A 24382-nucleotide genomic window follows, 5' to 3' on the forward strand; every position below is an offset into this window, starting at 1 on the left:
GAACCACATATCAATGCACGACCACCAAATTTAGAGCAAAGATACATGAAGTCGCCAAAATAAAGCCCCTTAGGTTTGCTGGTGCACAGCTTTAACATATGTAACTGAATTAACCAGTTAAATATTAGTCCTCACCATATCTCACTCTTGGCATCCCCTGATTTGGTTTTATTTTTTCATAATTGATCACATGAAATCATCTGAATCCTCATCTGCTGCATCTTTGTTGCTCTTCATGTTACTGCCAGAAAACAGGGAACTGTAACTCCTGTGAAAATAATTGTAAAATTAATAGGAAATGTTACAGCATAATAATAATAATAATAATAATAGTAAAAGTAGTAGTAGCAGTAGTAAAAGAAATGACTTGTTTACGCAATAATAACAAACAATATCATTATTAATGATAATGAATATCAGATAAAATATAACAGCAGTTATTTTATGTGGGGATAAAGGTTTCCTTTTATCACACCACCATACTACTATTACTGGTAAAGTATAATACCCTTAAAAAATTATTCTGTACAATCAAACAAAATGAATAATTATCTGAATAATAATAATTTGAATAATTTCACACCAGATTTTGTCACTGGTGCATGATATTCACTCTTCATAAACCAAGTGACACGAGTTACTCGGTTACTTTATTTTTCACTTAAAAAAACCACAGGATGGTATGCACTTACAGACTTAAATATGCTTACACTTACACTTACACTTACACTTACACTTTCATTCACTCACTCACTCACTCACTCACTCACTCACCTCACTCACTCACTCACTCACTCACTCACTCACTCACTCACTCACTCACTCACTCTCACACACACACACACTCACTTACTTTAATTCTTCTTCCTTCTTCCTTCTTTCAATTTCCTCCTTTTCTTTTCTCTGTTTATCTTTTAATTCTTTTTTCTGTGCATTTCTTTCTTGTCTGTCTCTTTCCTCTTTCTCTTGTCTAAAATCAGGATGTGCCTCTGTCTTTGTTTTATTTAGACGATTGATGACTTCATTGATACGTTTCTCCAGACGAATTTTTCTAACCTGCAATAAAGCAAATACATCAAATAAAGTTTATTTCAATATATCAGTACTTTTGCAATTGAATGAATAATCAGAAATGAAAAAATATATACTGTTCTCATGGTGAAGTCAAAGTCATATACAAATTATTGTTGTTATTATTTATTATTATTAACATTTTTTAATAGACAAAGGAATGGAAATGAAATATTATTATTTCAAAATTTCCCAGTACTCAAATGTATCACTGGAAAGCAAAGGATTTTTTTTTGCTGACAATGAAAAATGAAAAGGTAGACAGAAATGCCTGTCGGTATGTCTTCCACTTTCTAGAATGCAGTGTACATCTTAGAGGAGTGAAATTAGGCATGAAAGAAATGTTCCATTCATCCTTCTGAAGATAGCAATGATAACAAACAGTTTTTTTTTTTTTATTAGTGATATACAGTATATCTACAAAAAGAGAGTAATAAAATAATGAGATTTAAATACTGAACCATCAGCTACTTCTCTATGTTTCACATTGTCAAGCTTTGACATTGTGTAGTTGGCTGGGTCACTATAATGGGGTGGCTTCCCACAGACAAAATTTCATGATTCCATGTTCTTGAGTCATACTCATTGAAAATCTTACCTCCTTTTCATTGTGAAATCCAACTTGTCCCACGTCCATTCCAGGGGTCTTTCGCAAGTTTGCCCATAAGGTGTAGACTACATCAACGTTATTCATTTTATTACCCTGTAATAATATTTCATATTGGAATCATTTACTCAAAATATAGACCTCTACAGGTTTTGTATTACAGATTTGTGTTAAATTTACACATTGCCAAACTGTATAACTGTAAAAGTAATATTAACTGTATTACTCACTAAGCCTACTGAGCCTATTAACCCAATGCTGCTGGGAAAATGCTGTGCTCATTTTTATTTTTATTTTTTGTGAAATATTTCTGCACATGGATAGCTCTGCTAATGCTTAGCCACAAAGGAGTCAATTAGTAGACCTTGTGACCTTACCTGCTTTCACCTTTCCTTGAATTGGCGGGAAATTTTTTTTTTGATAATACTATGAATATTGATGGTTATTTTTATTATAGACATTATAATAACTATGTTATAAACATTAGTAACAGCAAAATAATATAACAGAAAATATTTTAAATCAAAGGAAAAGGGTAAACAGGCAAGACAGGCAGTACTCATAATTGGCTCATCGGTTCGTACATGTCATGCCCGGCGGCATTGGGTTAACATTAGCTGATCCGTTGCCATGTTTTTCTCTGATTTATTTTCGAAGTGGAATTAGAATTTTGAAGCATAAATTCAAGAAAAATATTCTAAAAAAAAAAAAAAAAAAAAAGGAGTGACATGGATGTTCATTTATGAAAAAAATTGACAAAGCAGCAGGTAAGAGGTATGTGTCTTCATGGAAAAATTTGGCTGAGGATTGGGGTGATGGAAACATGTTATCATGAGATGTTGTTGAATTGCCATAAGTGTATAAAGCTCTTAGAGAGGAGATTAGACTCTGGCATATAATATGGAATGTATCATCTGTGAGCCATACTGGAAGAGTTCCAGTTTCAGCAAGAACACAATTTCCATTCGCAGTAATCTTTTTCTACCTGGCTGATGATGATGATAAAATTAGTCCAATGTTGCTCATTATTTTTGTTATAACCGGGTGAGATATTATGCAGTCTTCTCAACAAAAATAGTCTATTACCATTATTACAACAAAACAGATGACAAATACAGACTTTGGAAAATGGCAACAGTGAATAAGAGCGAGTAGCATACCAAAGAAGAGGCAAGAAACCTTGACCCACTAAAGACCATTTCTGGGTGTCCATGTGTGAGACTCTTGTTCTCAGCCATATGCCAGGGTGTCACACGAGACATAATGTGTGGACTTCCGTGGATGGCGTGAGGGAATTATGAGAGGGAGAAAGAAATAAAAACAGAAAATCAAAATGAAAATAAAAACAAAAGCTAAGACTATGGAGGGAGGGAGGAAGAGATAAATTGATACATAGACAGAGCGGCAGGCAGGAAGGCAGAGATGGATAGATAAATACATAGAGAGAAAGACAGCAAGGCAGGCAGGTAGACAGACAGAGAGATAAACAGATAAACAGTCAGTTGGCAGGCAGATCAAGTGATATCATGAAGATTTACTTCACAAACTGACGTCACATGGAGTTACATTATGAAGTGAATTCATGTAAGGTTACATCATGAAGTGACGTCATTTTCAAGACGCTGTTACAGACACCATATTTACTTTCAAGACATCATAAAAGGAAGTGATGTCACTTTACAGCCACCAGCTTACTTCCTCATGGTAGTAAACGATATCACATAAAAAAGTAATGTCAGTACTCTAGGTTATTATGTGATTGGTCATATAATGTGATCTGTGACCCAGATGTGGAAGGACTGCAACACCATCACCACACAGTCTACAGTCCATACCACAGTAACAGTTGGAGATAAGTCATCAGTGGTTGTGGATTACAACATCAGCATCAAAGGTGTTGACGTTGGTGATCAGTTGTCAAGCTACTGCCCATCGACTTGCCAGTCCAAAGTGTGGTATAGGAAGGTCTTTTTTCTCTTGACAAGGTCATCGTCAATGTCGGAGCCATACATTGTGCCCTGGGTGGAGAGGAATCAAAGAAGGCCTTCAAAGTAGGTCTCGTCTCTGAGCAACTGGGGTCTCCAGAGCCAGAGCCAACTCCACCATGAACCTCACTGCAACAAGATCACCTGAGGTGCAACCTACAGCAGTAATGGCACACCATCACCAAGATCTCTGACAGCAGAAGGAGGAGGTGCTGTTGGTGCTTGAGGCAGGGTTGGCAGCCTCAAATTCGAGGACCAGGGACTTTTATCCTTACATCAATGTAGGCCTCTGGGTGTTTCAAGGCTCAGCCCAGGGATGTCACCCACAAGGAATAAAAATAAACCTATTGTTATTTAAAAACTCTAATTTCTCACAATATCTTGGGAAATGTTACTGAAAGTAACACAGATTGCATTATTAGAGTCTGGACTCTGTATTAACCCCTCACTGGCGGGTAACAGAAATCCTTGAGCATGATAAACTATGATTTCTGACATCGGCCAGACATCGGGTGTGGGAGCTACATTAAGATGAATGTCCCGCTCCACGCTCTGATTTGATAATCCACGGTGTGTGGCTTGCATGGGGGTCAAGAAGCCTAATACCAGGATTATGGTCCATTTGGGAGGTCCATGAGGCAACCCGATCCAATAGGTTAATAGAGGTAAAACTTAACTAGAAGCATAAAAAAAAAATCATATTTCTAAGTGAAGTTTAAATACTCTAAAACAATTTATCTGTTGCAATAAAAAAATGAAGACAGGGAGTGGAGGTCTCCTTCATCTCACATTCTTACTTGGATACTGTTGGCTTTGCAGAGTTGGGCAGCATCTTCTATAACACCCATGGGAATATCATCAATAGTTTGACCCTGAAGTAATAAATACATATCAGTCTGCCGTAGGCAAGTAAAGCTTTTGCTATTGCAGTGCAATTTTAAGTTTAGATATAATACAAGCAGAATCACTCAACATACATAGTTTTCTGCACAATTGTGATTCTTTACTGCATAAAAAAAGGTCCAATTTTTTATATGAAATTGAAAAGCATCTAAAAAGTATGTTACTCTTAAAATAGCATCATCAAAAGCTTCTGCTGTTTTTAAAGTACTATAACTTACTGGGTTCAGTCGCAGATAGACGTGAGCGGAAGATACCTTATCAACATGGAACCAGACATCTTCAGGCCATCCCCACTTGATTAGTTCTTCATCTTGTGAATTGTGAGGAGAGTAAGAAAAAAAAATGTTAGGATGATTCTATCATTTAATTATCTCTAACCCATTGAAAATAAAAAAGAAAAAAGAAACCATATCAAGAATTTTAATATTTATTATATTTAATTAAGTGAAGACAATATAGTTAACAACAGGTAGGTACACATATCATGACACAATATAAACAGATACTGCAGTACTTACTTTCATATTTATCAATTCCCATGAACAGTGTGACAGGTGGGTCGACCACTGAAAGATTTAAAAAAAAATTACAAACCAATCAAGAGTAAAAATAAGAATATGAACATATATAAAATAAAATAAAACATCAGACACTATTAATTTTTTTTTTTTTTTTTTTTTACAAAATAAGAAAAATTATCGTACTTGTAGTATAAAATTTATATATATCAACATGCTAATTCTGTTATATCTCATCTGTGACTTAATCCACCCAGTTGCAAGACAATGTCCTTGAAATACCTTTTCCAATATTTCAATTTGTACTGGAGGTGTCTGGACTAGCACATTTAATAGCAAGAGTTACCACTGAGATCTGACTCTACTTATAGAGTATGCACTGACTTGTGCTGGTCCCAAGCCCAGATAAAATAGAGAGAGTGATTACCTAAAAGGTAACACTGGCACTCTCCGTGGAAAGGAACTGGGGACCCTACTACGTACTCACTCCAAGAGCATCACAACATGAAAACTACAATTAAGTATCATGCTGTGACCACGGCGGCTCAGACATGAACCTACCGTTAAAAGAAGAAGATGAACTGACTTAACTTTTATTGACACTATCTCCACACCTGTCTGTACTCTGACAAAGACCAACATATTTCCAACAAGTCTATTCTTGTAAGATAGAGCTTTTTGACTTCCTTTGCAATTTCTAATCAGTTTGGGAACCAGTCCAATGTTTATCTTACTTTTCTATATATGCTAGAGGGTTGTTCACCCTTGTTGGAAGGGAATGCATGGTAGTCATTTAATATTGCACCACTAATGAGCTTGACTTCAGTTTGAAAGCCATGAGTCAGAGACTGAAGCAAAACAAGTAATTTGGATAAAACTTAGCAATAGAATTATGAGGGATTGTCCCATTCATAACCCAATGCAGGTGCCGTCAAAACAGTTATCATTAAGAAAGCAGAGTGAAGGGAAAAAACGTGAAGTAATTTAAGAAAAAAACGTGGTCTGTCCCACACCTTATGATACTGTAGCATCCAGAAATTTTAAGAATATATTTTCAAATATCTGCGAAGGGACCCTTTCCTCTTCATATTGGCCTTAAATTGAATATGAACAAAGATAATAAAAAATAAGGTAGTATAAAACTGAGCAGTTTAAGTGATGCAATATCGAAGAGGCTATTCAACCTGCTCTAATACAATTACTAAAATCCACCTAAATGCGCACACTCTACTGAATTCTCAAACTCGAATTCACCAGCTATCAAAAACAACTGAACTGACCTTTGCTGGTGAAGTAAAACACCATTTTCGATACGAAATATGTGATCGAGAGTAACGTAGGTTTGCCGTCACGCGTGAGCTTCGAACAGCTGATTCTAATGTAAACATCGCTTTAAACACTATGACAACCAATCACGGGTGGACAGAGTCAGTGGAAAAGTCATGAAACTATTCACTGAATAATGTTTGAACCTAATATTGTAACGGAATTTTGAAAGTTAGGATGCTCATAGAATTTAAATTTTAGTTTTGAAAAATTTGGTATGTCGAAGTTGCATCAAAGAGTAAAATGTGTTGAAACACTTTCTGTCGTGTGTGTGTGTGTGTGTGTGTGTGTGTGTGTGTGTGTGTGTGTGTGTGTGTGTGTGTGTGTGTGTGTGTGTGTGTGTGTGTGTGTGTGTGTGTGTGTGTGTGTGTGTGTGTGTGTGTGTGTGTGTGTGTGTGTGTTGTGTGTGTGTATGCGCGCGCGCGCGAGTGAGTGTGCGTGTGGGGGAGGGGGGTGTGTGTGTGTGTGTGTGGCGCGCGCGCGCGAGTGAGTGTGCGTGTGGGGGAGGGGGGAGTGTGCGTGTGTGTGTGTGATAATAATGTTAGTTATGATAAGAATAATAATAGTACTGCTACTGCTACTACTACTACTACTACTACTACTACTAATAATAATAATAATAATAATGATAAAAAATAATTATAATAATAATAATAATAAAAATACTAATAATAACAATAATAATGTATTATAGCAGCAAGGAAGTTTGCAATTCCCCATCTCTCTAGTGGTCGCTCCTGGGTGTTAACTCGGACAGATTTGGGAAGGAAGAGTATACCCGGAGATTCGTCACGGTAGTCTCCTCCTTCCTTGACAGATTAAAGAGCGATTTCTAAGCTGAAAGGGTGGGAACGTTGCAGGCATATGTACTATCTGCTAGAGGCTGGGGATGAACCTATGGCATGGGGCTGGCGGGGACCTCTCGAGCTTCTTCCCAGTTAACTCAGGAATGAGGCAAGGCTCTGTCCTTACACCAACACTTTTCAACACTTGCATAGACTGGACAATGAATAGAGCTACTATTCAAAGTCAACGTGGATCAACATTGAGCAATATCAAGGTCACGGACCTTGGACTTTGCTGACGATGTTGCTATCTAGTCTGAGTTTCTGGAATTTTTGGTGGCGGTTCTTGATGCATTCAGCAATGAGGTGAAGCCCTTGGGCCTTGAGGTCTCCTTAACCAAGACCAAAATTCAGGATTTTAGGGGCTTCTAGGGGAACCTGTTCGGTCGATACATGCTTGCGGTGAGGACGACGAAATCACAGAGCTTTACATACCTTGGTAGAGCAACTCCTATTTCTGGACTGTCAGACCAAGAAGTCAGTAGACGGATTTGCCTTGCAGCAGGGGATATGAACTTGCAACAAGAGCATATGTCTTTATGGCCTTGATACTGCCAGTTTTAGTCTATGGAAACGAAACCTGGACCCATTATAGTGCCTTGGAGTCTCGTCTTGATGTCTTTTGTAACATGTCCCCTACACCAGATCATGGGACACCTTGCTCATTTCCTTGTGGATGACCCTGCCCATTAGTTTCTCTTCACGAGCCAACCCTGGGTGGAGGAGGCCTGTGGACTACCTAGGAAGTCATGGCTTGGGCAGCTAACCAGACCTGTCGCGAAGATCTAGAGATGGGCTGAAGGCCTGCCCTGAGGCTCGCCATGAGACATCCCCCTGGATGGAAGCGAAGGACGGATGCGGCTATGCGCCCCCGCCGGCGTTTGCCCCCGTTAATTGAGTGAGGTTTGCAAACCAGCAATACTTCCCTGTTGGTTCTTGATCAAGTGATATTGCTGATATATATTGAGCAATATTACTTACGGTTAATACTGAATGGCTGTACCGGGCGTGCATTGTTAAAGTTGTCCAGTTGGTACTAATTAATAAATTATATATATATATATATATATATATATATATATATATATATATATATATATATATATATATGAAAATCCAATATTTTATGACACAACTGTAATCGAGAAAAACTTTCTTATGGGCTAATAATCTTCTTTATTTTAGATTCTCGGCTGATTCTAGGAAAACCTCTGGTTATAGCTTGTATCTTTGCTCGCAAATGGAAATGAAAAGCAAGAGCGAAACTCATCACTGCTTGTTCCTTTGCGTATGCATTTTAGATTATTGTACAGTGCATGACGATTTTCTTTGCACTTTGATTAAGCTTTCATGATTACATTGTTACCATAACCAATCACCGTTCCAGTTTTATCGAAAAATATGTACTGAGGGAATGTCATTATACTACAAGCATTTTCTCCTGTTAATGGTATGAGTAAAACAACCTAGAACTTTTATTTAATATGACACAATGGAAAGTGGCGAAATGGAAATGTCGGTGTGCAGCTTCAACAGTGTTTTTTTCAGTTCGACAATCGACTTATCACTCTGTGGGTTCTCGATGCCCTCGTAATCAAAATCTAAATGTGTGTTTACAATAAAATGTATAACAATCTAGCTTCATTTGGTTGTTCCTCGAAACAATTGCATACCTTTCTAATGGAACAAAACCAAAATATATGCATGACTAAGTATTACTATCTAACGATACTGAGGCAGCTTAATGAAATTACGGTTATGAATAAAGGCAATATTTTTACATGGAGCACCTTTTGGGTCTAATTAATAAATAGAAGCCTCGAAGTGGAGATTCACAAATATCTCTGACGTCTTCATAATCTCGTCAGGTCTACCAAACCGACTTCTTCACCAATGAAAGCATACTGAAAATGCATGGAACCTCAAGGCTTGTACAGATGAGGTGTTTAAGGTAAAACTTCCAGTATATGTGCAAACCAAAGGCTACTCCATCGACCTGAGGATGAGTTGCGATCAAATAAGGGCAAGGGACTGGTGGCCTGTTGAAATCTTCAACCTGAGAAATCAAAAAGAAAAACAACTCTTTATTCACTGGGCTATGGAAGAAGACCATGTAATGGTCGGGAACTTTCCTGCGGTCACCCTTGGCTCACCCAGGGTAAACTCCTTTAAACTGCCTGGTATGAGAGTTGCCCTTTCAGAGATGGCACGAATACCATATCTGTATACACAGAGAAGGTGCTGACATATGATGCTTGGTAGGCAGAATTTTGTTGCTGTAAGATGTGGGTGGCTCTGAGGGCTGCTCAAGACTGCATTATATCTGACTTCCTGGAAATGAACTGCATTGGTGTGAATACCTGACAAAAGACATCCATGTTGTTCTGGAGCACTCTGATCTTTTTCCCGACTAAGGTGTCACCTTTTGTTGGTGTTTCCTGAAAAGCATTTTAGAATACCTATTGACTAAGCCATGGATGGAATGACTGTTCACATCAAGCAAATTTTTGAGTCTGATCAAAATGGATAGCAGAACATACACATATAAAGGTCCAAGTATATGAAGTAGGTTTCCTTTTGTATAGCATTTCAAAGCCCTAGCACATTCAAAATCTGTTAGATTCTTGCTAAATATGAAAGCCGGTGTATGGTACTTATAGTTTGAGTTACTGTGTTGCTCTCAAACACAGTAAGCATTGGTCTTGCTACAATCCTGATGGAAAAATTACCGAAAGTGGCCTAGCTGGAGTTATCGTTAGCTTGTCTGGCAAAAGATAAAAAATCTTTCCATGCACTTCTTCTTTTATAATATTCACCTGTAGAAGTGTCAATCTAGTCCTTAAAGCTTCAGCTATTGTGCACAAAGGCCAATGCAGACAGAGTAGGGTGGTTCATGTTCTACATGTGTAGAACGTAAGAGATTTTATTGCTGCAAGTGATGATGAGATGAGACTTGCCTGACTGATGATGAGACTTGTCTTAATCATACAAGTTAGAGCTATTCAAGATAACGGAAATCTGAGGACTATGGAGTATTAAGCTTCTTGCTATTGATTATCATTCCAGCTTTGGCCAAGAAACAAGAAGATATTAGGTCTTGATTTTTTAGAGTATCCTGCTGAAACAAAACACATCAGCCTGGTCTTCCTGACTAGTTTGCTAATGCCTGCAATATGTGGAGAGTTTGAAAGAAGGAATTCTGAATTTCAAAGATTTTGTAATGTATCCCATCAGCTTTAGTTACCAAAGACACATTCACTTACTCATCTGTCTTCAGGTGTTTGGTATTATTTGCTAGTTAGTTTACACTAATGCCTTTTCTTAACTTCTCTGTCAGTGGTTACTAACCTTGTTGTCTATCGCAAATCTACTTAAAAGCTAAGGGCATTTATCTGTGTGGTCTGTCCTGGATAAGATTCCTGTCAAGACTTGTGCCAGGAAGCAAAATAAACTAACTTTTTGTTTGATCAAATTCCTGTCTAGTTGATATTTGCTAGAAAATACAGAAATATGGACCAGTTTCCACTGAAAATGATGACAATGAATTGTGAATAATTGAACAGTAACAGGATTTCAGCAGCTTCTTAGTTACAGAAGCCTCCTTTGTCTGCAAAGGGTGTTAAAGTGAAGATCACAGACTACAGCTGAAAATTCATGTTCTTCATCAACTTAAGTAATTTATCTTGTGTTAGATAATTATTTATCTATTGAAAAAATTCTGCTGTGTCAACATCTAATGTCATTAAGGCAGTATTCAAAATATAGTGATAGTGTGAGCCTTGGGGGCAAAGTCCCCAGGTAAGGATGTGCTTATATGACGTCAAAGGTCATATGGTGCTTTGGTAAAGTAGAGTAACAAAAAGGGTTAGGAATGAATTAATGATTAGGGTAAAGTTACAGGGTCAGTAGTACTAGAGGGTAGTATGGTAGTGAAAAGGGTATAGAGGGGGAGCTTATGGGGCATAGCATAAGGTAAAGGTTGTTAGAAGGGGAAGGAGTTTAAGGGAATAGGGAGTATTAGGATAAAGCATTGTGGCAAAAATGAGGAAAAGGAAAGAAGAAAAGACCATGCAAAATTAGTTGAGGCGAGGGCTGCGACCAAGGCAGGGGTGATCCCCCCCTACAATGGGCCTCAGTCTCCTATGCCTCCCCATGACAACAATGAGCAAAGGATTGGATGTGTGTTGAATAGAGCTGGTAAATGATGCCAAGAGCCTCTTATCCAAAAGGTGTCATGAAAAGCTAATTGAGACAGTAATCCATTTATAGCAGGGCAACTTATACTAATGCAACACTTTTACATTAATAAGCTGATGTTTTCTGTTGATTATTTATCTACACCTATTTTCTGAACCACTTTTGATACCCTCAGAATTTACTGGGTTTTTTTTTCTTTTCTTTTCTTACAAAAGCAACCCTTGGATCTGATTTCATTATACATCAGAATCACAGAAGATGCATCATTCATATCAGCTGAATATACACAATGCATGTAAGTGATATTGAATCACTTATAATGATATGGTAAAAGAAATATAAACACAGATGATGCATGATTACATTTTTTTTGGTATGAGACAAAGAATCTATAGATTTTAGTGATAACAATCATAACATACAAATACTTGACATATCATTTTTCAGCTTCAGTATCTGTATATTTATCTATTTCTGTGAGCAATGTATCACATTTGCCAATCATGATGTTAACAGATTCCTCGAGGATTTCAAAGCTCTTCAGTGCACTGTGTGACTCAATGTAAACTGAAATAAAAATAAATGGAATCAACAAATTGCAATGGATCCTGGTAGAAATATCTGTTTTCCTTTAATACAAAATATTTTGCAAATTATAACAAGAGCAACTCTTACAATGAAAATCTTAGAACATAAGGATTACGAATTACTTACATATGACATGATCAGGCTTCCGGGTAAGTTTAACCGAGTCCTTGATGCTATCATACTGAAACACATTCCTAGAGCATGCATCATTCCTTGCATCAACTACTTTTGCCACCTTCTTCCCTGAAATAATAAAAAAGATAATTACATACCCGGAAACTTTGCCACCATAAATGGAAAAAAAAAAAAAAATCAGCTCTTTACTTTGAAATTTAACCTAGAAGGACTAATCAAAAAGTTAAGAAGATGGTCAGTTCCATTAACATTTTGCCAATATAAATTCTTGAGTATTATTTCATCATTCTCATAAACAACTAACTTAAATTTTATAATGTCTTAACAGAAATTACCCATGAAGTGCACCCAGCAATCTAACCAAATTTGAACTCAAGAAACAGAAATTACCCATGAAGTGCACCCAGCAATCTAACCAAATTTGAACTCAAGAAGCCCTCATAACAAACAATTAGCCAATGATTCTATTATAGCTGATGCAGAATCACTGATATTCCTTTCTCTCAGAGGATAAGTAGCAGAGACAGATGTTTAAAGTAAAATCATAACACTTGAACCCAATGTCACCAGGAAAATATTGTGTTCACTATAGTATTTTGTGAAATGTCTGCAAATAGATGGCTATGGCAAGTGCTAAGCCACTCTGTTACCTCACTTGATTTCACCTTTCCTTGAGGTTGTGAAAAAACACTCCTTTTACTAATACTATCAATATTGATGCTGTTATTTTTATTATAGACATTAAAATTATCATAGTGTTACTGACATTACTAACAGCAATATAAGATACCAGAAAATATATTTGAAAATCAAGGAAAATGGTAAATAGGCGAGAAGGTAGTACTCGTATTTGGCTCACTGGTAACTTGTGGAGCCACCTATGTGTAAAGACACGTACATACATGCTATACCCAGTGCTAAGCCAAAAATATAGATGATCCAGATATGGCCAGGAAAGTTAATGTCTATGGCTTAGCTAGACAAACAGAAAAGGGAACAAAGGAAGAGAAGAGAAGAGAAGAGAAGAGAAGAGAAGAGAAGAGAAGAGAAGAGAAGAGAAAAGAAAAGAAAGCAAAGAAAAGAAAAGAAAAAGAGGAAGGGTTAAGATAAAGAGCGAGAGAGATAGAGAGAGAGAGAGAGAGAGAGAGAGGGAGGGAGGGAGGGGGAGGGAGGGAGGGAGGGAGGGAGGGAGGGAGGGAGGGAGGGAGGGAGGGAGAGAGAGAGAGAGAGAGAGAGAGAGGGGAGAGAGAGAGAGAGAGAGAGAGAGAGAGAGAGAGAGAGAGAGAGAGAGGGGCAGAGAGAGAGGGACAGAGAGAGAGGGGCAGAGGCAGAGGGGCAGAGGCAGAGGGAGAGGGAGAGAGAGAGGGAGAGAGAGAGGGAGAGAGAGAGAGAGAGAGAGAGAGAGAGAGAGAGAGAGAGAGAGAGAGAGGAGTGAGGAGGAGAGAGAGAGAGAGGAGAGAGAGATGGGAGAGAGAGAGGAGAGAGAGAGGGTGGTGAGAGGAGGGGTGGGAGGGAGATACCCCATCAGGGGGGGGCAGAGAGATACCCCATCATTTTTTTGTTCTATGGAATTTCTACTGGTCACACTGGTGGTGGTGGTAATGGTGGTGGAGGTGATGGTGGTGGTGGAGGTGATGGTGGTGGTGGAGGTGATGGTGGTGGTGGAGGTGATGGTGGTGGTGGAGGTGATGGTGGTGGTGGTGGTGGTGGTGGAGGTGATGGTGGTGTAGGCAATGGTGGTGGTGAAGGTGATGGTGGTAGAGGTGATGGTAGTGGTGGTGATGGTGGTGGAGGTGATGGTGGTGGTGATGGCTGTGATGATGATAACAACAATACTAATGATAAAAAATGGGGGGGTTGGGATAAACAGGTAGTATATGACCCTTGTGAAAACTAGTAAATGAAACCATCTATGTGTAAAACAGCAGGTTAATCACAGTTATTAAATAAATACACTTCAATATTTTGATGATTAATATGTTGGATCATTGAAAATAATACCTTCAGGTGTTGGGTTAATCTCAATTACGCCTGGAGAAAAACATTTTTGGAGCAGAACTGCCTGTTCGCCTTCAACTTCTCTGGTTAATTCTATCTCCGGCAGCAAACGGTACCAACTGATTCCAGGCTGGAATTTGGCATGATCACTGCCAATACCTGAAAAATTAAAATCAAATTAAAAATTAATAAAACATTTTCCTCAGGATAAAATATAGAGCTCTGATACTTGAACAGAGAGAAGCCAATCGTACTAATTTTAGTGCCAATGAAAACATACCCACGCGCTCACACACACACACGCACATGCACACGCACACACACACGCACACACATGCACACGCACACGCACACGCACACACACACACACACAAATATAATATGTACATTGAATGGGTACATTATGTTTCTTATCAAAATGGGATACTGGATTTATCCCAAAACAGTTTCAAAAAGGATATCACTATCTGTCAGAGTAATTTGCATAAAGAAGAAAAATAATTCTCTCTGTGGAATTACATAGAGCCCTGTACATATAAGTGCAGAAAAGAAACTTGGCAAGATGAAGATGCAAAATTTGCTTAGATGATCTCTAACCTTTAACTGCATAAGCCTCAAGGATGATCTCATGCCCTGAATTCATCTTTGCCAGCAGGATGTCTTGATGAAGGGGCTGCATGTTGGCTTCCTGGAAGATGTCTGTCTGATTCCCTAGTGGCACCCAATTCAAACTTGATGACAGAACTAAAAGAAATAATTTATACACATTTATAAACCTCCATTTTATAACATCAAAAACATGAACATTTACTATTACAACAAAAAATCTGGAAGATATATTCCAACTAACCCTTTGGCAAGCTAAGCAGCAGAGAAATTTCTGTTACAGTTAAAAATGAGAGCATTTTATTCTTTCTTATTACATTAATCAAAGTATGAATCTTGAAAAAATGATATATGGGTGACTGTATGGGCTGACATAAGCTGATGACCTGTGATGCTATCAAACTAAGAATTTTATTATTTTATTATTTATAATGGACAATCTTTTTCTATAAGACTTTCAAGAAAACACTGACAAAAAAAAAAAAAAAAAAAAAAAAAAAAAAAATAAAAAACAAAAAAGCTTTTAGGGTACAGATATTTCAACATCAATTTCTAGCTGGAAATTTGGGATTTTTTAACCCTAACTTCTAGCCATTAATCTAAAATATGGCAGTACACTTCCAGGGATTTTACTGTCATATATTTTCTAGACTAAGAATTTTTAGTTCACCTGATATTTATGTGATAACTTTTTAACCATAGTCTAAGTACACATAATATATATCATAATTATCATAACATTATCTGTTTATTACTTGAGATAACTGAACCTTTAACATATGTATACTCTATTTAATAAAACCAAACCCAATTTAAAAATATTCTGTTGACAAATATTTTTGTTACCTTTCCTGTTCACATATAGGTTGTCTGGATCGGTCTCATCTGGAGCTGCCCCAGGCTTCTTTGAACATTTTACCTTCAGTTCATATTTTACCGAGTCTTGTGCACCCCATTCCGTTTCGTCTGTCAATCAACAATAAGTTTACTAATGTTTTAGTATATTGAAAAATAATATTATAAAAAAAAGAAAAAAAAAAAAAAAAAAAAAAAAAAAAATACACAAATGAAAATTATACATTCACTTCATAATGACTATAGGAGAAATATATCAAACTTTTTTTTTCTTTCCTCTCCATAAACTAAATCAATATCTTGACTTCTGCAAATGTATTTGAACAACAAAAATCATCCTTCATATTTTTCATGTCTTACATTTCTTATTTCCTATTCTAAAATATTATAAAATATGTATAGGGATATCAATCATTCTCTTTTAGTAAGTTGTTTTGAGTACCTTTATTCCTAAACTCAAAGAAGCGGGGGTCCACTTTCAGTGGCACTAAGCCAAGCCTGTGGGCAAGCACCTCATCTTGAACAATGCTAGTATTGTTGTACATGTAAACTTTCTCTATTGCCATAGTTGCTACCTGAAAATAATAAAATTAATAATAATAATGAGAAAAATGTACCCAGATGAATATGTGATCTGGCTACCTTCCCACTTTTTTTTTTTAATGCTCATCCTGTTATTTGTCATATCCTTAGTATAGATAAATGATATCTGCTGACACCAGAAGTAATGAAAAAAGAGAAAACTAACATAGCTTATCGGTTAAATTTACAAAATTAATAATACCAATTTCACCATCTCTATATTGCTACAAAATTTGCCTACACCTAAACAAAGTAATATCATAAAAGCAACTTACCTCTGCAAGCACTATTCTTCTGTAGGCATTGACAAGTGAGATGTGGAAACCAATGAAATCAATCTCCAGGTCTCTGTCATCCATGTTAATAATCTCTATCTTGCAACCTGCATATTTCTCTTCTGGACTTTTATCCTTATTCTTCTTTTTCTTTGATGTAACTGGGCTACCAGGTTCCTGTAAAATATTGACACATACTGTGAAAAAAATATATATTACCTTTAAGAATGCCTGTCATGACATTACAACTCAGTGTTAGCATCTCTTGCTGCTTGCTTGGTCCCAAAATATGTAATATATGGGAATTTTTGTGCTGTTCATATTGGGCTTACTGGTTCCACCAATTACTGCTGCGATATTTGATTGGTAGACATAATTAGGTGTTCAGATACTAAATTTGAATGTATGGATATATTCTAATAAAATAAACATTTCACACTAATAATGTATAGTTTTAAGATCTGCTGGTAGAACTCCAAGCACAATGAGTCTTCACAAAAGTGCACTTGTAAGCCAAATCTATTCATTCTGTTGATCTCAACGTTTTATATAGATAAATATAAACATTATTGACATTATTTACACTGCTGTGAACTATCACCCTTAAAACTTACTTGATCCAGTTGGAATTCTTTCAGAACAATTTTTCCCGTACTCATTGCGGCGTCCGTAATTGTCCCAAGACGAAAAATTAATTGCTGTCTGAAGCTATACTAAACTGACGTTTTTATGCGAAAATTTTCTCGTTTCCGCTGCGTATTGGCTTATTTACTTTGGGTTTCTTCGCCGCACGTGTGTCTCTCAGCTGTTCGGTGGCTGTCGTACCTTCTGCCGATATTATCGTCCGTGATTAGGACGAATCAAAGTACTAATAGGGAAAAAATGGAAGTATTCAGATTTAAATATTATACTGGTTAATTTATTTTTTCATGTTAAATGTGTGTATATCTATCAACAATGCAGAATGTTTATTAGTACAAACAAAAATATTTTTATGAAATTTATATTATTCATTATCGTACACCTGGAACCTTTCCTCGAATCTAAACAAATAATAATACTCAAGAAAATACTTCCTATACTATCTAACAAGGCATATCTCTGTCGCTACTCTTATATTTGCAGGTAAATGAATTGATAAACTAATTTCTCTTGATCTATCATCAATAACTGCGATGAAATTAAATACTTTAGATTCTGTGTTATCGATCTCAACTGCAGATATTCTTCTAATATTTTGCGCACATTTTCTTTTAGAATAGACTCATTTACGCTGATACTCTGTGTTAAGGCGGCCGTATATAAATGTGGTTTCATTGTCAATACTGACATATTTCAGACAATGCGATTTGTGTGTCATGTTGAGGCATGGCACATTTCCTATTTCATTTTTCACTTCCAGGTTAAAATCTGATTGTTATATACCAGTCTTTATAGAATATACTCGAAGTAAAACACTCAACTGATGAGCATGTGTATATTGACATGACAATCTAACGTATAGGTTTTATATTTGTATGAAGAAATTGTACAAGGATTTCAAAATGGTCTGGTTTAGGCCGACTGGTAACTCGAACCGTAAGTGGTTTTGATTAAAAACCAGAGCACATTGATTATCTACGAAAGATATAACACTTATAACATGCACATTGAACAACATTCCTTCCCACTGCATATAAAACGTCTTAGATACCAGATTAAACAGTGAAGTAAAGTGAATATCATATCAATTTTTCCGAAGAATGTGGCAAGTCGCGTTCTAAAGCGGCCACCGCCAGTCCTCACTCGGGCAGTCTCACTGGGGGTTCGGTGGAGTGAACAGGTACTGGTGTGTTCTGTAGCCTTTTTGGTGACTATATCTTCATGTGGAAACAAGGCTAAACACTGAGGACTCACAACGGCCTCCTGTCACTCGTAAAAGTTATGGTGAGTATCTGATTTGTTTTGTTCATGAAGGTGTAGTATTGGTAATGGGTGAGCCTCAGAATTTTGGATGTGTGGTTCAGTAACACCCGCATCTCTGCAGTACGTCTGGGGTGTAGTGTGCAGTGCCAAGCAGAGGCATGGTCGGAGCCACGACTTCCCAGGGTTTGCAAACGTGGAGAAGTCACCTTCAGTGCGTTTGTTATGACATGTACACTGCCAGAGGCTTAGTGACTGAGGCATTTGTTCCCACACTTTTTGTAGAACAGTGCAAGAGAAGAGGGATTGATCGAGAGGGACATTTGCCGGTAACATAATCCTCTTTAACTGTCTGTCTGATTTATGGATGTTCATATTTCGTATAGAGTTGCCATAGGTATTTGGGGTATTTTATAAAAGTTATGTTGACTTTCACACTTAAGCATTATATCATTTCGGCCAATATCAGGCTGTCTCGTAACCTGTACTAATTTGCAGTGACATTATCTGTATTTTATCATTAATATAAACGACCTCCTGCCTGTCAATTTCGAAATCGACTTTCTGTCAGTCTCCCATGATTTAATGGCAGTAAATATCAGCTCCGTGCCCTATATATAGATCACCATCGCTATAGGATTATTTTTCGTCTGCCACCTGTCATGAATTGTTGTCATCCTTCATTAGTGCTGACAATCACAGCATGTACAAAGGCATGAACCCTCACGCATAAGCATAGGCATACACATGTGAACCCTACTTATGCACATTTACATCTATACCCATACCCAAATCTATAATGGCCCATACCGATATTCACGCCCGTACCCACATCCTCACGCCCGTACCCACACCCTCACGCCCGTACCCACACCCTCACGCCCGTACCCACACCCTCAAGCTGCGCCCACATCCACACGCCTGAACCCACACCAGCACTCCTGCACCCCCACGCCCACACTCCTGCACAACACACCCACACGCCTTCACCTACGCCTCACGCCTTCACCCACACACCCACGCCTCCACCCACGCCTCCACCCACACACCCACGCCTCCACCCACACACCCACGCCTCCACCCACAAACCCACACTTCCATCCACTCCTGTAGTCATACCTATACCTACACTCACACCCACACATATACCTACAACATCCACACCCTACTCTACACATAATCTCAACCCCCACACATACTCTTATACCTACACCACCTACATCTGCATCTAGCCCAATACCCCCTACCCCCTACCCCTACCCCTACCCCTACCCCTACCCCTACTATATACCCACAGCAACACTTATATCTGCACCTACTATAAGCCTATACCTATGCACACAACACCTGTCCTCTCCCTTACCACGGTCGCATGCTTGGGCAACACACACTGCTGTAGAAAAGGTATGAATGGGAATGAAAGTGAAGATATTCATTCTCATTCATACCTTTTCTACATTTGTCAATATGGATAATGTTCAGCACACAGAACACACACTCAAGCTCACACTCCTCACTCTCACACTCACACTCACGCTTACACACACTCACACACATACACACACTCACATTCACATTCACACTCACATTCACACTCACATTCACACTCACGCACGCACGCACACACACGCACACGCACACGCACACACACGCACACACACGCACACACACACACGCACACACACACGCACACACACACGCTCACACGCACTCGCTCCTCTCACTCACTCACTCACTCACTCACTCACTCACTCACTCACTCACTCACTCACTCACTCACTCACTCACTCACTCACTCACTCACTCACTCACACACACTCACACACACTCACACACACTCACACACACTCACACACACACACACACACACACACACACACACACACACACACACACACACAGATAAACACAGAGATAAACACAGCAAAGATGAGAAAGACTCGTACTTTTTGCTCCGATCCTCCCAAGAAGCTATTGATCCTAGTCCTGAAATCTCGGCAAAATGCTTAAAAGGAAGATGTGGAAAACGTGAGCAGGTCGTCATGTTAACCTCATAATATTTTACTCTTGCTTGAAACCTGGCTCAGCGTAATTTAATGGATGTCGTATGTTTTCCGTTTTTTTCTCTCTCTTTGTTATTTTAATCCTCCTGCCTCCACCTGTATGATCTACATAAGGAATATATCGTGTTACGGCTAAAGTGGATTAAAGTTTATGTGGAGTACTGTTTTATATCATCTTATTTTGGGAGGCTAAACCACAAGACCACAAAACAATGGACGTACGAGGTCGTCATGCGTGCGTCAAGGTCGTCATTGTTTCCACTATATTCTCAGAAAACGTCTCCATTTAGATATTACTATTTTGAATACCACGGAGCTGGAAACCATAACGAAAAAATGCTTTATTTTACAGGGCCTGATATTGGTTAAGAGAAGTTGTGGTAAATTTTATCTTGTTTTATTGTAATGTAGGCCTAATTGTCCTTAGATATGGACTAGCATCGCGACCAACTTCCCATAAATTTAGCTGCCGAGTCACGACGCGGACTTCTTTAGTTTTGAGTCACTGTCTAGTGTTTTGCTGCAGCGATACTTTATTACCGTTCTGCGAATTTCACATGATTCGTTTCTCATAAGGTACTTTATCACCCTTACTTTAAGGTTGTTTAATTTTAGAACGCCATTTATCAGCACGGTTTTTTCAAACCTAGAAATATTAGGTTTGGAGTAATTACCTATGGATATGAGTATCGGTGTATCGATTGTTTAGAAATGCAAGAAAGTAATTTCATTTTTAGTGGCCGATACATATATCTTCCAGTATCGTACAGATATCACCACATCTTTGTACTTTCAAAAGTAAAATGATCTTGGCGAGACGCGAAGCTCAAGGAATCCCACCAACGATATTATGTTACTTGGCGGAGGTGTTACCGAAGGCCCCCTCTTTGTCACACCGCGCCGCTCCCTTCCCGCTGCTACTGTTCCTTCTGTCTCCCTCTATGGCGCCCTTCCTTTTTCTAGCTTTCCCTGTTTCTCTCACTTACATCCTCCCTGTCTGTTTGTATTCCTCATTTCCTCTAAACCCCCTTTTCATTTCCTGCTCTTTTTCTCCCTCTTCCAACTTCTCTTTGCTTGGTTTACAAGTTCTAAAATTATTTATTAGACGACCGTCCGCATATTTTCTGCGACTTGTAGTTGTTGCTCAAGTTTGGCTAATGTAATGGGAAGAGCATCAGTATTATGTGCTGATGTATTTTCCTCTGTAGAATGAAGTGAGTAGGTAATTACATCCTTAGCATTTTACTAGTGATATTTATACCCTGTGAACTTAAAATTCAGAAGGGAAACATTTTGTATGTACGGTTCGAAGTTTCACAAGTGTTCAGATCAAGTTCCCATGCCGGCGGTGGGGGTAGGTATACTTCAATATAACGAAGGAAATATGCTTTCAGGTTTCCCAAAAGTTATATATGCCCATGGTGGATTGTTAATTGAGAGTGATGGATCTGCTTCTTGGGAGAGTGCAAGCTCTGAAAGGTCCCTCCCCTCATAGAAATAAGTGTGTGTGTGTGTGTGTGTGTGTGTGTAAAACTATGTGTAACTGTCTTTTTGTCTTTGTGTCCGTCCATATGTATGCATTTATGTATTTATATATGCATGTGCAATCGTGTATGCTTGCTTCAGTGTTCATTTACGAAAGAGAGAGGATAAGAAGCAAGAGATGAAAACTACTGGTATTGAAGGAGGAGAGACAGTGTTAGATGGAAACAAAGATCAGTAGTGACATTTGAATAGATACCCTATCTATCAGCATTAATCAAAAGTAGATAATGATCCATCCCACTTCGGCTGGGTTGGGCTCACTGTTGAACTGCCAAAACCCGTGCATCCGTGTTTCTCCATTTTATCTTTTTTTTCTCTCTCTTTCTCATAGCAACCGAGGGCTTGGTGATGCTTCAAACTTTTTTGTCGCAACGCAGTTTGATGGCATGTATTAACGTCTTTAATCACTTAGTCAATACATGAAGAAAAGTTGAGAATCTGCTTTTCATGCAGTTTATTCCCTTTATTCTTTCACTAGTCAGTAATGTTTATGATCCTCCCTCTCCGTCGTTTTATTCAAAATACATTCAGAAGACATGCCCTGCATATTCTACTTTAGATTACCATTATAATTGTTCATTTATTTGTTTGTTTATTCGTTTACATATTCATTAGACGTGGCGACCGACTGATCACCATTTGGAGCGTGCTTTGAAGCAAGGTCTATATAAACCTTTCTCTGAAGAACACTGGTCCATTATTCCCTGCTTCCATGAGCCGGGAGGGTTTATAATTATAATTATGATAAATGAGTTGATTTGTCTACGTAGTGGCCCAAGAGCAAAGTGACCACGGGGGAATGGGGATCGCGATTACCGCCTTTCTCAAAATTCTGTGTGGAAGCCTGTGGAATTATGTCGATATGTATTTTATAGCACAAATTCGCCAGGGGTGCGGGGCTTACGATAGTCCTCCAACAGCTGTCCGTCTGCATTTGACAGCCAGAATATAAACAATAAAATTATCATTAATGGTTTTTGCCTCACCCTCCTATTTGCATGAGGGACCACGACACTGGTCAACATCAGAGCTGCTGCATTATGTCTGTCAATACTGATATTCCGGCAAATGACCAGGGACCGACTGCACGCGCCGAAGCCCGAGCTGAACGGCCCTGATTACGCCGGCGGCAAGGAAATCAGATTGCAGGAGAGGGTTGCCAAAAATGAAGCGGTTGTTTATTTGGTGTATTGACTGGAATGCAGAACGCTTTGTTTCTATAGATAAATGTCAGCGATCTACATTTTTGCAAATGGATGGATGGTTATATAATATATATATATATATATATATATATATATATATATATATATATATATATATATATATATATATATATATGTGTGTGTGTGTGTGTGTGTGTGTAAATATATATATATATATATATATATATATATATATATATATATATATATATATATATATATATATATACACACACATATTTTTTTCAGTTTTTGCGCCCAAATTTCCTTATTTCGTCACGCTATCTTGTCATTGGTCTGTCCTTGGCCTCTTTATGTTATCTATGCCCAGTCTGTTACTTTCTTTGTCCATCTGTTGTCCTGTCTCCAACATATATGACCTGCCCATTGCCATTTTTCTTTTTGATGCTCGCAAGTATATCTTCTATTTTTGTCTGTTCCCTGATCCACGTCGCCCTCATCCGATCTTAGGCTAATTTCCAACATGAATCTCTCCATCCCTCTCAGGACACTTATTAGTTTCCTCTCCAATAATTTGGTTGTATACTTATTTCTGATCCATAGGTCATAACAAGGAAGACGCATTGGTTAAAGACTTTTCTTTTGAAACATAATGGCAAGGAGCCTCTTAGTATGCTACTGTGTCTATCGAAGGCGCTCCAGCCTAGACTGATGCGTCGCTTAATTTCCTTTTCGCTATATCTGCTTGTCTGTACGAGTTGCCCTAGGTATATATACTTGTCTACTACCCCTAGCGCTTCGCCTTGTACATGTATCTGTTCGAATGGAACTCTACTGTTGAACATGATCTTAGTCTTTTTCTTGTTCATCCTAAGCCCGACTTGCAGACTTTCTCTATTCAGATCGTTTATTATTTGCTGCTTTCATTTGCAGATTCACTGAAGAGAACAGTATCATCTGCAAATCCTAGATTGTTTTTGTGTTCGTCTCCCATTTGGTACCCTTCCCGTTCCATTCTAGCTTCTTGAATATTTCCTTCAAGACAAGCTGTAAACAGTTTTGGTGAGATGGCATCGCCCCTCCCCCCCCCCGTCCAACACCTTTTTTTAATTGGTATTTTATTGGTATTTTAGTTTTTTTCGAAGAATGTATTCATGATATTGAGTGATCGAGCCTCTGCAAAATCGATTAGCATTTGTCCTTTTCCATTCCTAG

The 24382-nt window shown here is 38.2% G+C and overlaps 4 protein-coding genes across 8 annotated transcripts in view; 2 read left to right on the forward strand and 2 right to left on the reverse strand.

Annotated features, from left to right (window-relative positions):
* Window positions 1-179: 179 nt before the first annotated feature.
* On the reverse strand, window positions 180-6518 carry LOC119577177 (coiled-coil domain-containing protein 25-like). The gene is made up of 7 exons (XM_037924896.1): window positions 6365-6518; window positions 5085-5132; window positions 4785-4876; window positions 4461-4535; window positions 1670-1774; window positions 854-1056; window positions 180-268 (listed from the first exon to the last, which is right to left on the reverse strand). The coding sequence occupies exons 1-7, from the start codon at window positions 6387-6389 to the stop codon at window positions 187-189; spliced, it is 630 nt and encodes a 209-aa protein (XP_037780824.1). The 5' UTR covers window positions 6390-6518; the 3' UTR covers window positions 180-186.
* A 4983-nt stretch (window positions 6519-11501) lies between these two features.
* Window positions 11502-17317, reverse strand: LOC119577178 (DNA-directed RNA polymerases I and III subunit RPAC1-like). Its single transcript, XM_037924897.1, has 8 exons — window positions 17106-17317; window positions 16492-16668; window positions 16077-16209; window positions 15626-15745; window positions 14771-14917; window positions 14177-14332; window positions 12167-12283; window positions 11502-12019 (listed from the first exon to the last, which is right to left on the reverse strand). Exons 1-8 carry the CDS (start codon window positions 17148-17150, stop codon window positions 11889-11891), a joined length of 1026 nt encoding a protein of 341 aa, XP_037780825.1. The 5' UTR covers window positions 17151-17317; the 3' UTR covers window positions 11502-11888.
* Window positions 17318-18295: 978 nt separating this feature from the next.
* LOC119577179 (transient receptor potential cation channel trpm-like) overlaps window positions 18296-24382 on the forward strand; it is a 151191-nt gene continuing 145104 nt past the window's right edge. For all 5 annotated transcript variants that reach the window (XM_037924898.1, XM_037924899.1, XM_037924900.1 and 2 more), the window contains exon 1: window positions 18296-18417. The gene's annotated coding sequence lies outside the window, so the exon portion shown is untranslated. The remainder of the gene's footprint in view (window positions 18418-24382) is intronic.
* On the forward strand, window positions 19156-19625 carry LOC119576732 (putative uncharacterized protein YHR217C). The gene is made up of 2 exons (XM_037924376.1): window positions 19156-19387; window positions 19507-19625. Exons 1-2 carry the CDS (start codon window positions 19156-19158, stop codon window positions 19623-19625), a joined length of 351 nt encoding a protein of 116 aa, XP_037780304.1.

This window comes from Penaeus monodon, chromosome 9, assembly GCF_015228065.2.
Source record: "Penaeus monodon isolate SGIC_2016 chromosome 9, NSTDA_Pmon_1, whole genome shotgun sequence".
In the NCBI taxonomy this organism is placed as follows: Eukaryota; Metazoa; Arthropoda; class Malacostraca; order Decapoda; family Penaeidae; genus Penaeus; species Penaeus monodon.